Below are 13390 nucleotides of genomic sequence, written 5' to 3'. Positions count from 1 at the left end.
TCTAGCCAGGGAAGCCTATGGCATCGGTGAACCAGCAGCTGCCAAAACTCCTTCCAGTTGGATGGAACTTTTAGCACTTTCTGAATGGTTAAGTCGGTGCTACTTGCATGTAAGCACTCATTGTGCATGTGTGTGTATTTTAAATGTAGGTCAGTATGGGTGCAATGCATAAGTGTGGCAATTTTGCCACAGCAGTTGGTAGTTCTATTTGTTTCTACTTGGAAACTGAGCTCTTTAAGCAAGAGATAGAAAGAAAGATTAAAATACAATGGCAAAGTCTACCCTGGTCTCAGCTGGAAACTAAAGGACTCTGTAAAGTGACTCCATTCCACTTTATTTTCCATGAGAGACAATCACTACAAAATCATGAAAAATTACATTTGATTGATTTACTCTGGAACTGGTGACTTAAATCAGTGAACCTAAGTTCTAAATATTAAACAGCAACAGATTCCCAGCCTGTTCTTTGAGTATGCAGTATATCACAATGAATTGTTCAGAGGGAAGAGGGCCCACTAATGCATTGTTTTGATAAACAAGGGAATACACTTTAACATGTTTGATAGAATCTTTTGTTCTAAAACTGATATTAAATTCTTTAGAAGTACAGCTCAAAACAAAGTATTATTTATAAAAGCCACTTCTTGATACAGCTGGATATGTTGTGACAAGCAATTAACAGGACTCTTACAAAGCTCTGGAGATGTTTTTCAGACCTAGCTTTATTATAGGTGATTTTTTTCATCCCATGTTATAGGGGATTCAGTTAATGGGATTTGTGCATGTAAATCCCCAGCAATGAGATGGAAATGTTACCCCAATGTATTAACTATTCTGTGTGTTCATTATCACAAGTGCCCCTGAGGGCAAAGCCAGCATTTGCAATATTCAATCCTTTTTCAGGGGTTTAGAGCTAGAACTTGGAAAACAAAATCTCAGAGGTTTTTTTTTTTAAAAAAAGGTGTTTGAAACAACCCATAGTTTTTCTGATGTAGTCGTGGAAGCTGGAACACTTGAGACATTTAGAACTAGATGAGAAAAGACACTTGAAAATGTTCTATAGAGAACAATGCCACAATGACAGAGGATTGGACAAAATGTGACTTAATGAGATTAATTTTTTATTGAAATGGGGAAAAAAAAGGAGATGGATTCTGACTATTCTTTCAAAGTTGGGAAATGTCTTGTTTCTTCCAATTTTAACTTTGTTGTTTATCAAACCATACATGAATATTGTATATAGATGACTCAAGGATGGTCAAAGATTAATATCTGAAATTGGCTACCGGATTTGCATTGCAGTTTCTTAGGAGGCAGTCAGTGCCTGTATTTACATAAATTGGTGTGGGCAGCTCAGGGTTCAAATATGGTTCCCTAAATCTGCACCTAGGCACCTCTATAAGAACTTAAGCATCTAAATGGGCCTATTTTCTGACAGACTCAAACCAACCCACAGAGAAATATTTGATGCACACACACATAAAGTAGAATGACAGATGGGAAGTTCTCACTACACAGCCAAGAGGGTAAGTAGCTACGGGAGAGTTTTCCTGCTTTTGTAACAGGGGGACCTGTGCTTTAACTCCTGCACATATCCATGGGGATCTCCTCAGCCGTCTCCACCTCCTCCTTCCCCTTGTACTGTTATCATTCTTGGGATTTTTTGGCCACCTGCACTACCTCATATCTTTGAGGGGTGTTGAATAGCTGTTTGCTCCATCTTCCATCATCAGGGTCCCACTAGGTAAGGTCAATATTGCCACAAATCCCAAGAGTCTTGGCAGGGAGTTAGGAAGTAGCCCCGGAACACCTCTTCTCCCCGCCCCCCACATACCGAAGGAAGAGGGGGAAGAAAAAACTCCTTCTCCTATCCCTGCAAGCTCTGCACTAAACCCTAAGTGCAGATAGAGCTCCATAAAAAATAACACATGGATCTCTGCCTGGCTTCATTCCTGCTGTTGCGGAGAATGGGAATGCTGCAGTTGGGGGTTTAGAGACTGATTAGGGGGCCTGAGCTTGTCCTCTTTCATCCTGACATATACCTTCATATAATGAAGCATGAAATCCTGTGGTTGCCTGCCTTTGTCATTACATCCATTTCTCATCACATGAATTCTTGCCCAGGTTGCTGAATAAGTATATTTTAAAGACTAAGAATATAAGGTTATCTCTTGATCTATGTATTTAAACCACACTCCTCTGAATAGTATCTGAACACCTCCCAGCATGGTATCTTACTCCTTCTTACCATGTCTGAAATACATGGTAATTTGCTAGAACATCATGCAATCCACAATGTCACTTAGAGGTGATGTGTTTTCATTATAAAATAGAGGAAGTGTACAATCTTCCCGAAGTACATAGCTGTTAAGGGTCAAATTCTTAGCTGATGGAAATAGGTGTTGTTCCATTGAAGTCAGTGGAGATGTGTCTGTTTACCCTACCCTCGATCTCAAAACCTTTACAAAGGAGTGTAAATAGTATTACCCCAGTTTTATAAATGGGAAAACTGAGGCACTGGACAACTTACACATGGCCACACATTAAGTCACTATCAGAGTTGATAGCAGAACCTAATTCTGATAGCTTCCAATCCCCTGCTGTTACTGGACTGCTTCCTACAGATATGTGATCTGCCTGGGATTGTTTGCAAATTCATGCAGACAACTGGTATAAACTATATTGGCAAACTTGCATCTATGCTAGAAGGGTTTGCCACCATAGCTATACTAACAAAACTTTTCTTGTATAGACTAGGCCTAAGAGTCACAACTGCCAGACTGCTACTCTAACTAATTAGACCATACCATCAGTGTAAGATTCAGTGTGTGCCTTGGTGTGGGGAGTGACTTTATACTAGATAGACCTTTAATTAAAAAGGTGGGGGGAGAGAGAGACTATATAAAATAAATGGAGATGCTCTAATACTGATATTAGAGACATATTTGGATCTCAGTTACACAGATATAAATACAAACTAACCCCCTTGGTTTAAATCAGTAACATTACTCTGTCTTTAAATCAGTGATGTTTTTCTGGATTAACACCAGCAAAAATCTGTTCTGTAATCTTTTTAAATGATCTATTTTGTTCAAAATATTATGGGAAAATGTTAGCTATTTCAGTTAGTATCCATTCAGTATTTCTTTCATATTCATGCTGGGAATTTTCATTTTCTTGCTTTCCTGTTTTGATGAGTAGGCATTCTCAAAGCTATTAAAACATAGCAACAATTACCTACCAATTTCTAAAAGGCTACTTCCTTATGTGAATGTATTAAGAGAATTTGTTGAATGGAGCCCAATATACTAGTAGATGGAAAAATATCTGATGTCAGGTGATGAAGTATAAATAAACATCCAATATGATATTGCATTAATGATAACTGAAATTTCAACTTGCTATGTACTATTTTGAATATAAGTTAGTCTAATAATTTTAAAAACATGGTCTTTTACAGTAGTAAATCCAACTGGTATTTTAATTTTTCGTGGACTGCTGAAAATGCACATGATGTTTTAAAAACATATAATACCTCAAATACATAAAACAGATGGAGCTATTGGAGTTACTCCAGATCTATGTTGGTGTCTTTTGATTTCAAATGTTGACTTCTACATCTCCTACATGAATCATAGTGTGGAAAACTTAAGAAAAGCTTAGAAATTTAAGGTGTTTTGTATAGCAATTTATGTATATCAAACAACCCATAATATTTTAATATTAAGGTTGAATAAATACTGAAAAAAATAAGTCAACTTTTCATTCACATTTTAAATGAATTCTCACTATAGCATTTTCACTTTTTTTGGGTTTGCTTTTCACAAATATTAAATTAAAAATTAAATTACCGGCAAAAATGTTTACAGAAAAATCAGATTTGGAATTCAGAATTGAAAGCGTTTGCACTGTAAATCTAACTTTAAGACTTTATGCTTAACCAGTAAGGCAACAGAAACATACTAAATTATTTGTGTCCAATCAAACCAATTTGAATTTGGAACTGTGAATATTAAATTATCAGTGTAATTCCTGTGAATAATGAACTGTTTGTGACTTATCCATAGGCTGAAATGTATTTGCATAATATATTATGCAGTATATATTCTTATAATAAAATATTTGTTAAATTAATTTGAATCCAATCCTGCAAACACAAGGCAATTAACTTGCATGTGAGTACTCCCATTGTTTTAGCAATGATATACCAACAATGCACAAGGATCATTTCTTCCACCATTGAAATGCAGCCACCTCTGGGGTAAAAAGCTGTAGCTGTTTAGCAATGCACTAGGAATTTCCACACCTTATTATATCAAAATATTTTAAACATATAGTAAAACATTGCCGCGGAAATGCACCCCTTTCATGATGCAGTCTTACCCTTCTTACCCACTCCACCACTAAAGAAGTGCCAAGAGCATTTGTCTCCTTTCCTATGTAAAAACTGGTGATTCTAGACATCCATGGGAGTTGTAGTTCTAAGTGCCTTTCAGAATGGGATGCTCAGTGGTAAACTATGGCAAATGAGAGTTGTGCCCTCTGATGACAAGAATGAATTTGACAAAGTGGCCCCAATTCAGCTGAGCTAAGTTGAAGTGGATGTGATCTTTATCCTAGAACCAGACACACCCACAATCAGTTGCTTTTCCTGCTTTACAACCTTCCATCTTTTCAGTGTGTAAGTTTCACGCACTTTGCACAACCACTGAATGCCAGATAGGTGCAAGTAACCCTACTCTGTCACTAGCCCCCATGCGCTTTATGACCAATGTATGCCTAACACCTATCTTACACTACGATTTATGTCACCACTAAATTTGGCCTAGAGGTTTCCAACTTACTCCAGGTGGAATTTTGCTGATTTTGGTTTCTAAGGCCTGATACGACTCCAATTAAAGTCAGTGGGATTGCTTCCATTTGGCTGTAATGGGATTTGGATCAGGCTCAGGGTGTGTAATTTCTCCCCCCAAAGTGTATACTTAAATATGGCTGTAATATAGTATAGAGAATAACATACTGGGCCAGATCCTCCACTCTTGTAAACCACCATAGCTCTATTTATTGAGTTACATTGACATGAGTTAAGGGTATAGGCCCAATATCTCTTTAATAAGCCCTAAAGCTCTCGATACATTAATTTATGTGAAACACACATCCATTTTTAGTATATTTCACTGAAGTTCCAAAGTCTTATATAATGACAGTTCAGTCCACATGATTCATACTGCAAATGTTTCTATGTACATTTATTTCATGTTACCTCTTGAGACAACTTTAATGTATACTACAGTGGTACATCATTCATATATTCCTTTGTGATGCTGTTGCCTGTTAAGGCTGTTTTCTCATCTTTCTACTACACCACAGACTCTTCTATACTAATTCAAATGCAGATTCTGGAGAAAACAACTCTCTTGTGGAAGCCATGCTTCATAGAAAACAGCAAATAATAAATAAAGATTTATATCCTTCTTAAACATCTCCTGGAAATGATTGAATCATAAAGTTTTTCTCATTTTAGTTTTAATTCACTTGGTAGCAATATGAAAATTCCTTCACGTCAACACTGAAAAAGTTTTACACTTGCTGAATCCAAATTCTTACTGTTTCCTAAATTCTCATCCAATAGAGTCACTGAATCAGGTCAACAATAATGTCTCAAACAACAAATTAATCAGATATTCATCTGTAATATGTAGGGAAAAGATTGTTTTTATTTGTTTGTTTGTTTTTTAAATGAGAAGAATGCAATGTGCTATTTCATGTATTTATTGTTTTATCAAATTGCCAGCTTCTGGACTCATTAACACAAGTGTGAATCTGGAGTAATTTGAAGCCAGAAGAGTTATTCTGGTGTAAATGAGATGACAATGCAGACTATATATGTATTATTGGAATTTTCCAGGGTAGAACATAGCACAAAACAATGGACACATTTAGGAGGCAACAAAACATCATTTATATATATAGAGAGAGAAAGAATGGGTAGTAAATGCATAACACTATGTCATAACAAATTATAATAAAATACAAAACTGGCGAAAGCAGCCTGGGGAAAGACAAGAAGAGGCTGTAGAGTATTGCTAGGTTGAATATCAGGAAATAACTTATCAACAATGAGTTTTATTTGTTTGTGGGATAGTCTCTAAGGGGAAAGTGGCAGAAGCTGCATCACTTGAAAAATTTAAAGTTAGATTACAAAAAAAAAACACTGAATGCATCCGATGAAGTGAGCTGTAGCTCACGAAAGCTTATGCTCAAATAAATTTGTTAGTCTCTAAGGTGCCACAAATACTCCTTTTCTTTTTTAAAAAAACACTATAAATTACACAATAATCCTGCATTGGCAGGGGGATGAACTTAATATATGTTTTGCTAACTTTCCATCTCTAACTTGTATGACAAAATCAAAAATCCAGATACTAATTGCTTTTGAAATGAGAGCCACTGTGTGACAAAGGGTAGAAGCATCAGCTGAACACCAGCAGACAAGGAATTAACTCTCTCCCCCAGTAGTATAGAAGGGTGCAATGAACTAGGTCTGGGACTAAGATCCAGGTCCAAAGTCCATTGACTTCAAAAGGCTTTGGATCATGTCTTAGAGGTTTATGTCTTACACTACCACTTATGTCGGTATAACTTATGTCACTCCGGACTGTGAATAAGCCACCCTCCTCAGCGACACACGTTACACTGACCTACGTGCCGGTGTGGACAGCACTATGTGAGCAGAAGAGCTTCTCCTGCCAACACAGCTACCGCTGCTTGTTGGGGGTGGATTAACTAAGTTGCTGGGAGAGCTCTTTCCTGGCAGTTTAGAGTGGCTATGCTAGAGAGCTTACAGCAGCACAGTTGCATTGGTGCAGCTGTAAGATGTGCCCTGTAAGCTCTCTAGTGTAGCCGTAGCCAATAGAAGAGCGCGCTCACCCAGGAGGAAGCCCCTGAAGAGAAAGAAGCTGTATACCAGTTTCTAGAAGGCTGGGGTAGTCTGAGCTGGGGTTTCTCCAACCTTACATAAAAACCTTTTGGGTTTTTTTGTGATTATCCTATCCATAGTAAGGGCCTGATTCAGATCTCACATTAGGTAAATCCAGAAAAACTCCAAATGTATTCAGATTGACAGAATTTTACAAAGTTTGACTGACTTCTGTTTCAGGACCATGTAGCCCACTCCAACAATTTACACATATACAGTATTTGAATAACTTTTTAAAAAAAAGTCAGATCATTTGATTCTGCTCCCCTTTCTATCTGTGTGAATCAGGTGTAACTTGAGCAAAGTCAATGCAGTTATACCGGTGTAAGGAAGATCAGAGTCAGGTCCAAAATGTTGCCCAGGTCTCGGAGTAAAGAAACGTTCTATTTCTATTAGAGCCCATCAGAAATTGTTAAGTATTTTCAGTAAAAATTTTCAAATGAAATGATTTGATTCAAAAATTTTCAATGTATTTTGTTTCTCCATAAAAAATAAAAGTTTTTCATAGTTTTCACAAACTGAAAACAATTTTTTTCATTTTTCATTTTCATAAAATGTTGAAACAAAAATGTTTAGAAAAAAAGGCCATTTTAATTGAAAACATTTTTTGAATGAAATATTTCAACCTTTTCTAATTTCTTTCTTCAGCTACTAATTCAAACCTGAGAGATTGATTCAATTTAAATGTGTCCTGTCTTTGACACTTCAGAAATCCTTGCAACTTGTTCTTTGGTTTCCATATGATGATATATTTTTTAATGGAATTATGACCCCAAAAGAAAAGCTACTGTAAGCGTGGGTGTGAACAACTAATTAATAGTGTAACACTTCATTATCTTGACTTCCTCTCCTCCTCCCTCCTCTCTCCCCACTACTCTGTTTGCTGGTTTAAATGACAAATTGGATAAAATTTACCCCTATGCAGAGGACCAGCACAAGGCCTTTGTAGCACTTCAGTCCCATTTATGTCTTCAAAATAGTGTGGACCCTTAGGTGAATTTCACACACACACCCACCACAGCTATTAATCCAAGTCTCATTATCTAGACTACGTAAGCATGCTGAGGAATTTTCACAGAGGTGGAGCTCTTACAAACCAGAAGTCGAATTTGTTACACCCTAGATGAAAGATGTCTAGCATTTTGTGAAATATATTAATCAAAGTATCTTTCATTACCCGAATTAAGCTGTGGCTGTCATAGAACTTGCTCATTTATGATTCCCAGATGACATTTGTTTTACTATGATATATAGGAAATGAGATGAAAAGAAGTGACTGTGAAACTACCAGCTGAAATATCAGGTGAAGACATTAGGGAAGTTACATTTTACTTGGGTGGGATCACATTTCTCACTCTGTATCAGGAAAAAGAAAAGACTTAACAAATAAGATTGCAACGTTCCACCACTTAATACTTGATTGCGACCTATATCACATGCTGTGCGCATGCGCACACACAATAATAATAATAAGTCAGCTATAAGTGCACAACAGATTAAATATGCATACTTAGTTCATGAAAATCAGGGTGACTAAGTATTAGATGACTTAGAATTAGAACTAGGCATGGTGCAGATAGGCAGTGTTCAAGTTTCTCAATACAGCTCTGTTAATGCAAGTGAGTCCTGACAAGCAACATGCTTATTTTTTAATGTCCAAGTGTCTCCAAAATACAGATTACAAGCATAACAAATAGTGTGTTTAATTTGGACCCAATGCAAACGCAAATTAATAATAATTATTATAATACCTCCGGCCCTCCATCTGTATTTTCACTTGCCATTTATTTCTGAAATCAGACATCTCCATAACAGGTTCAGGGTACCGTCATTATTTTAGACGTCCCTCATTTTAGACCCACAGTACTTTATCTGTTACTGTTGTACATTATAGTGTGTGTCAGAAATGCTAAATCATATCACTGACACTAAAGGGAGCTTCATTTTATTAAAGAAATTAACTCCACATCTCATTTAACAATTTTGGGCAGAGTAGATCGTTTTGGATGTTGACCCTTTCTAGAGCTAGGGCCCCTTCTCCATAATAAATCAGAAGCCAGTTTTTACAACATCAAAAGCTGCATCGTTACTAAATATGCTTGCAACAAATACAGCTAAAAATATCCAGTTTTACTAAGGAGCTCATCAATAAACATCTAAAGAACAACATGAGCTTCTTCAGGAAGGCTACAAGAACGTGTAGTGAACATTTTTTTAAAATGGAAAAATCTGACTGGGTGCTGCTCCATTTCCTTACATGCAATTACTTTTCTGTCTCCCCTGCTCGTGCCCCACTTTTTTTGCACTAACCTGCAGTGCAAGCCAGAAGCTACTGCCTCTTCCCATTCTTCTTGTAAACTAGGCTGCAAACTATGTTACTTGTAATTATAGTAAGCACAACATGTTCAAACAGAAATGTGATTTTCAACTTGATGGTAGCCCTTCAAGATTTTGTCTTTTATGCAATTTCAGATGCTGCACAACAAACATGTGATGGTTCGTGTAGGAGGAGGATGGGAGACTTTTGCAGGGTACTTGCTGAAACATGACCCTTGCCGAATAATGCAGATCTCTCGGGTGGATGGGAAAACCTCTCCAATCCAGAGCAAGTCTCCGACCATCAAGGACATGAATCCAGACAATTACTTGGTTGTTTCTGCCCATTACAAAACCAAGAAGGAGATTAAGTGAAATTAGCTTCTCATTTGACTGGGACTATATATATGTAGGTCCAAATTATCTTCTTGACTGTAGTAAATTTAGTTCATGCTTTGAAAGGACTTCAGAAAATTTAACAGACTGAAAATGGCAACCTGCTTTGAAGATCTTTGAACTGTAGAACTATTTATTTCTAGTACTGTACCTTTTATAGCAAATTATCCTTGATAGGTTAATTACTACAATCAGATAAGAAATAGACACATATTTTTAGCTAAATCATTACTCTTAAATATGTGAATGTATACTTAGAATGATTCAAAGGATGTGGTTCATGTTAAAGGAAAAGAAACTGCAGTACAATATATTTGTATGAAAAACCTGTGACATGCAGTCCATGACTGTTTTTAGGTTAGTTGGAAAAGATATATGTAGGCTGAGCGTGCAGAGTGATAAAAGCTATTTGCTAACACTTTCTGCCTACAAATTAAAATCAAAATGGACTATTTTTATAGGTTGCAAGATTCCCTTAAGCAATAATTAAAAAAAAATAATTATTGTGTGCTAGACAGTTCCCTAAAAAGGCCATTTTGAAAAGTTTAGGAGGACTTGTGGCACCTTAGACACTAACAAATTTATTGGAGACTAAGCTTTCGTGAGCTACAGCTCACTTCATTGGATGTATGCATCTGATGAAGTGAGCTGTAGCTCATGAAAGCTTATGCATCCGATGAAGTGAGGTGTAGCTCATGAAAGCTTATGCTCAAATTAATTTTAGTCTCTAAGGTGCCACAAGTCCTCCTTTTCTTTTTGCGAATACAGACTAACACGGCTGCTATTCTGAAACCTTTGAAAAGTTTGTTACCCTTAAGCTACTTTGACAAAGTCAACTTTCAGATCCAGATCCACAAAGGGATTTAGGCACCTCTGCCCCAGATTCAGGCACCTAAATCCCAGATGTAGGCACCACTGCAATACACAAAACCTGCTTGGCTGCCACCTAATCCTTGGGTGCCTAAACTCAATTTTTGTTGTAAAAGTTCCCTAGGCACCTAAATTCCTGCCTCCGGGCAAGCGCACAACCTCACGTCAGACATCTGGACACCTATCTCATGCCCCAGCAGGGTCCTCAGTTGAGGCTAAGATAGGCGTTCCTCTGCCTAGCTCTCTCACAGAATGCCTACCAAATTGGGGAACATTCAAAGTCACACCAGCTGAGGAAGTGGTGGCAATTCCACCTCCTCCCTTAATCCCCCCTTAAAAAATTTAGCTCAGTAGTTAGAGCACTCACCTGGGATGTGGGGGACCCGTGTTTGGTTGCCCCCTCTGCCTTTTTGGAGGAAAGGATTTTTGAAGAGGAGTCTCCCACCACACTGGTGAGTGCCTTAACCACTATGGGATGTTCTGATGTGGGACTCCCTCAAACTCTCCTGTTGAAGCTGTTCCACTTTGGAAAAATAATTAGTCATTGGAGCACCGGTAGTGGACCCTGGGTGTCCCATCTTCCAAGGGAGTGCCCCCATTTCCAGGTTCATTCTCAATTTAGCACTATACAAGGTGGAACAGCTTCAACAGGAGAAACTGAGGAAGTCACACATCAGGCTATCCTGTAGCCCAGTGGTTAGGGGCATGCCCCCAAGAGGTGGGAGCCCCCTGTTCAAATCCTTTCTCTCCACCAGACAGAGAGGGGCATTGAATGCAGCTCTCCCATATGCTGGGCAAATGATCTAATCTAATCACTGGCTAAAAGTAATAAGGTGGGCAGGACCCCCAACTCCCATCAGTGTTTCTTGCAAGAAATGGCTTAGGTGCCTGATCCCAGAAGAAGGTTTCCCAGCTCTGGAACTCAAGCAGAGATAGGACTTCCCTACTCCTGGACTTAGCTGCCTAACTTAGTAGAGAGGTGAGGCTTAACACACACGCCTCTTCTCAGCATCTCCTTAGTTTACGTGGCTCCCCAACCGGCATGCTGCTTTTTGTGAATCCCATTCTTAGGTGCCTAACTCTCTGTATGCCTTTGTAGGGAGCATAGGCGCCTAACTCAGGGTTTGTGGATTTCAGTGGCTTTTCTAGGTGCCTCAAAGTTCGTCTTTGCAATGCTGCCCTTGAAACGCCTAAGTTCCTCTGTGGATCCAGGCCTGAATCCCCCTGGTCCTTACATGGGTGCCCAATGATGGGAGGATATAAGATGCAATAGGGACGAGTGGGGCTTGCAGAAATGGCTGATTGCACCAAGGGTTGTAAACTACAATGCACAAAGGGATGTCGTAATGACAGTGCAAACTGTGTGTGCACAGGCACTCCGGTTTAACTATGTTGGTCGGGTGTGAAAAATCCACTCCCCCGAGCAGCGCTGTTAATCCAACTTAATTCTCCATGTAGACAGTGCTAGGTCATCATAAGAAGGCTTCCATCAACCTAGCTACCACCTCTCTGGGAGGTGGAGTACCTATGCTGATTGGAGAATCCCTCCCGTCAACGTAGGTAGTGTCTAGACTGAAACGCTGGAGTAGTGTAGGTGCAGCAGCTCAGCTGTAATGCTGTAGCATTTTAAGCGTAGACAAGCCTTGAGTCAGAATGCCACCTGGTGCTTCCCTTGTGGCAATTCACCTTCACACTGCTCCTTACTTTGGGTTTGACCGAAAGGCACAGTCTAGCTCTACTTTTTTCAATTAGTTGGGTCAAATATGAAAAGATCCATTGCCCACTCTTTAGAGCAATTCAGATTCTTGTAAATCATTCACATACCTCTAAAACTATATATAGGGATTGTGTGTGGGGGGAGGGGGGTGGGTTGGCTACTTTTCCTTGTTTATATTTGGTGACTTCTGTGCCTTGTAACTGCCTAGAAAAATCATTTTATAGGATTATTTGAATGGCTATAAATTTGAGCAGAAATCGGTTGTTTCATTAGCAATGAAATAAACAGAAACTTTTTTAAAATACTCATAAACATTTTGTTAAGTCTCATTTATTGTTTGCAACATATGATCCCCCACTGTAATCACACACACACAAAGAAAGCAAGCTGCTATGTGCAACCAAAACATGAATACTGAAGAACAGGAACAGAAATTGATGCACATTGAAATTTTCAGCAGGTGACATAACCAAGATGTGGATTTTGTCGAAAATCCCTTGAAAGGAACCTTCTCATTTTTGGAGGGTGGGGGAGAAGTTGAATTTGTTTTTTTAAAAAGCAGGGTTTTAAAGTTACAATCAATGTTTTCTGTTGGTTGTCACTTTAAATTTGCGAGTTGGAATCCCTAAATATGAGTCTGATCCACTTTCCATTAAAAATCAATGACAAAAATGTCCATTGACTTCAACTGGGCAGGGTCAAGCCTCGGTGAAATCCTGGCCTCATTAAAAGCAGTAGGACCTTTACCATTAACTTAAATGGGCTCAGGATTTTCCCCACTGTCCATATGTATCTACTAAATAGAGACAAAGCACATCTGCTTAGTTGCTTACATTTAGAAATAACTTGTACAGTAAGTTGCATGTAACTTATTTTCAATAATTTTCTACTGAGAGTAATTATTTGTATCAGCAGTAAATGAATAATAAGGTAGTCATCCTCAGTGAGAGCCTACTCTGAAAGGAGCCAAGCAACTGCAACCCTCATTGAGTGGTGTGTGGTCAGCCTCTCTCAGGATCACTCCCTTGGTGACACATAGGTGTAAAAATACTGAGTACCAGAAGGGAAACATTTTCTAAGCAATCACAGCAAGAGACGTGATGTCAAATGAG

General features: G+C 38.4%; 1 protein-coding gene across 11 annotated transcripts in view; it reads left to right on the top strand.

The window, feature by feature from the left end:
* Window positions 1-12590, top strand: part of GAS2 (growth arrest specific 2) — a 156704-nt gene extending 144114 nt beyond the window's left edge. For all 11 annotated transcript variants that reach the window (XM_075129457.1, XM_075129459.1, XM_075129456.1 and 8 more), the window contains one exon: window positions 9452-12590. In XM_075129457.1, coding sequence (XP_074985558.1) covers window positions 9452-9670 — 219 coding nt within the window. In that variant the 3' untranslated portion in view covers window positions 9671-12590. The remainder of the gene's footprint in view (window positions 1-9451) is intronic.
* Window positions 12591-13390: the final 800 nt, after the last annotated feature.

Source organism: Caretta caretta, chromosome 6 (genome assembly GCF_965140235.1).
Source record: "Caretta caretta isolate rCarCar2 chromosome 6, rCarCar1.hap1, whole genome shotgun sequence".
NCBI classification, from domain to species: Eukaryota; Metazoa; Chordata; order Testudines; family Cheloniidae; genus Caretta; species Caretta caretta.
The sequence above is the reverse complement of the archived record's forward strand: the minus strand, read 5'-3'. Positions and strand labels throughout refer to the sequence as shown.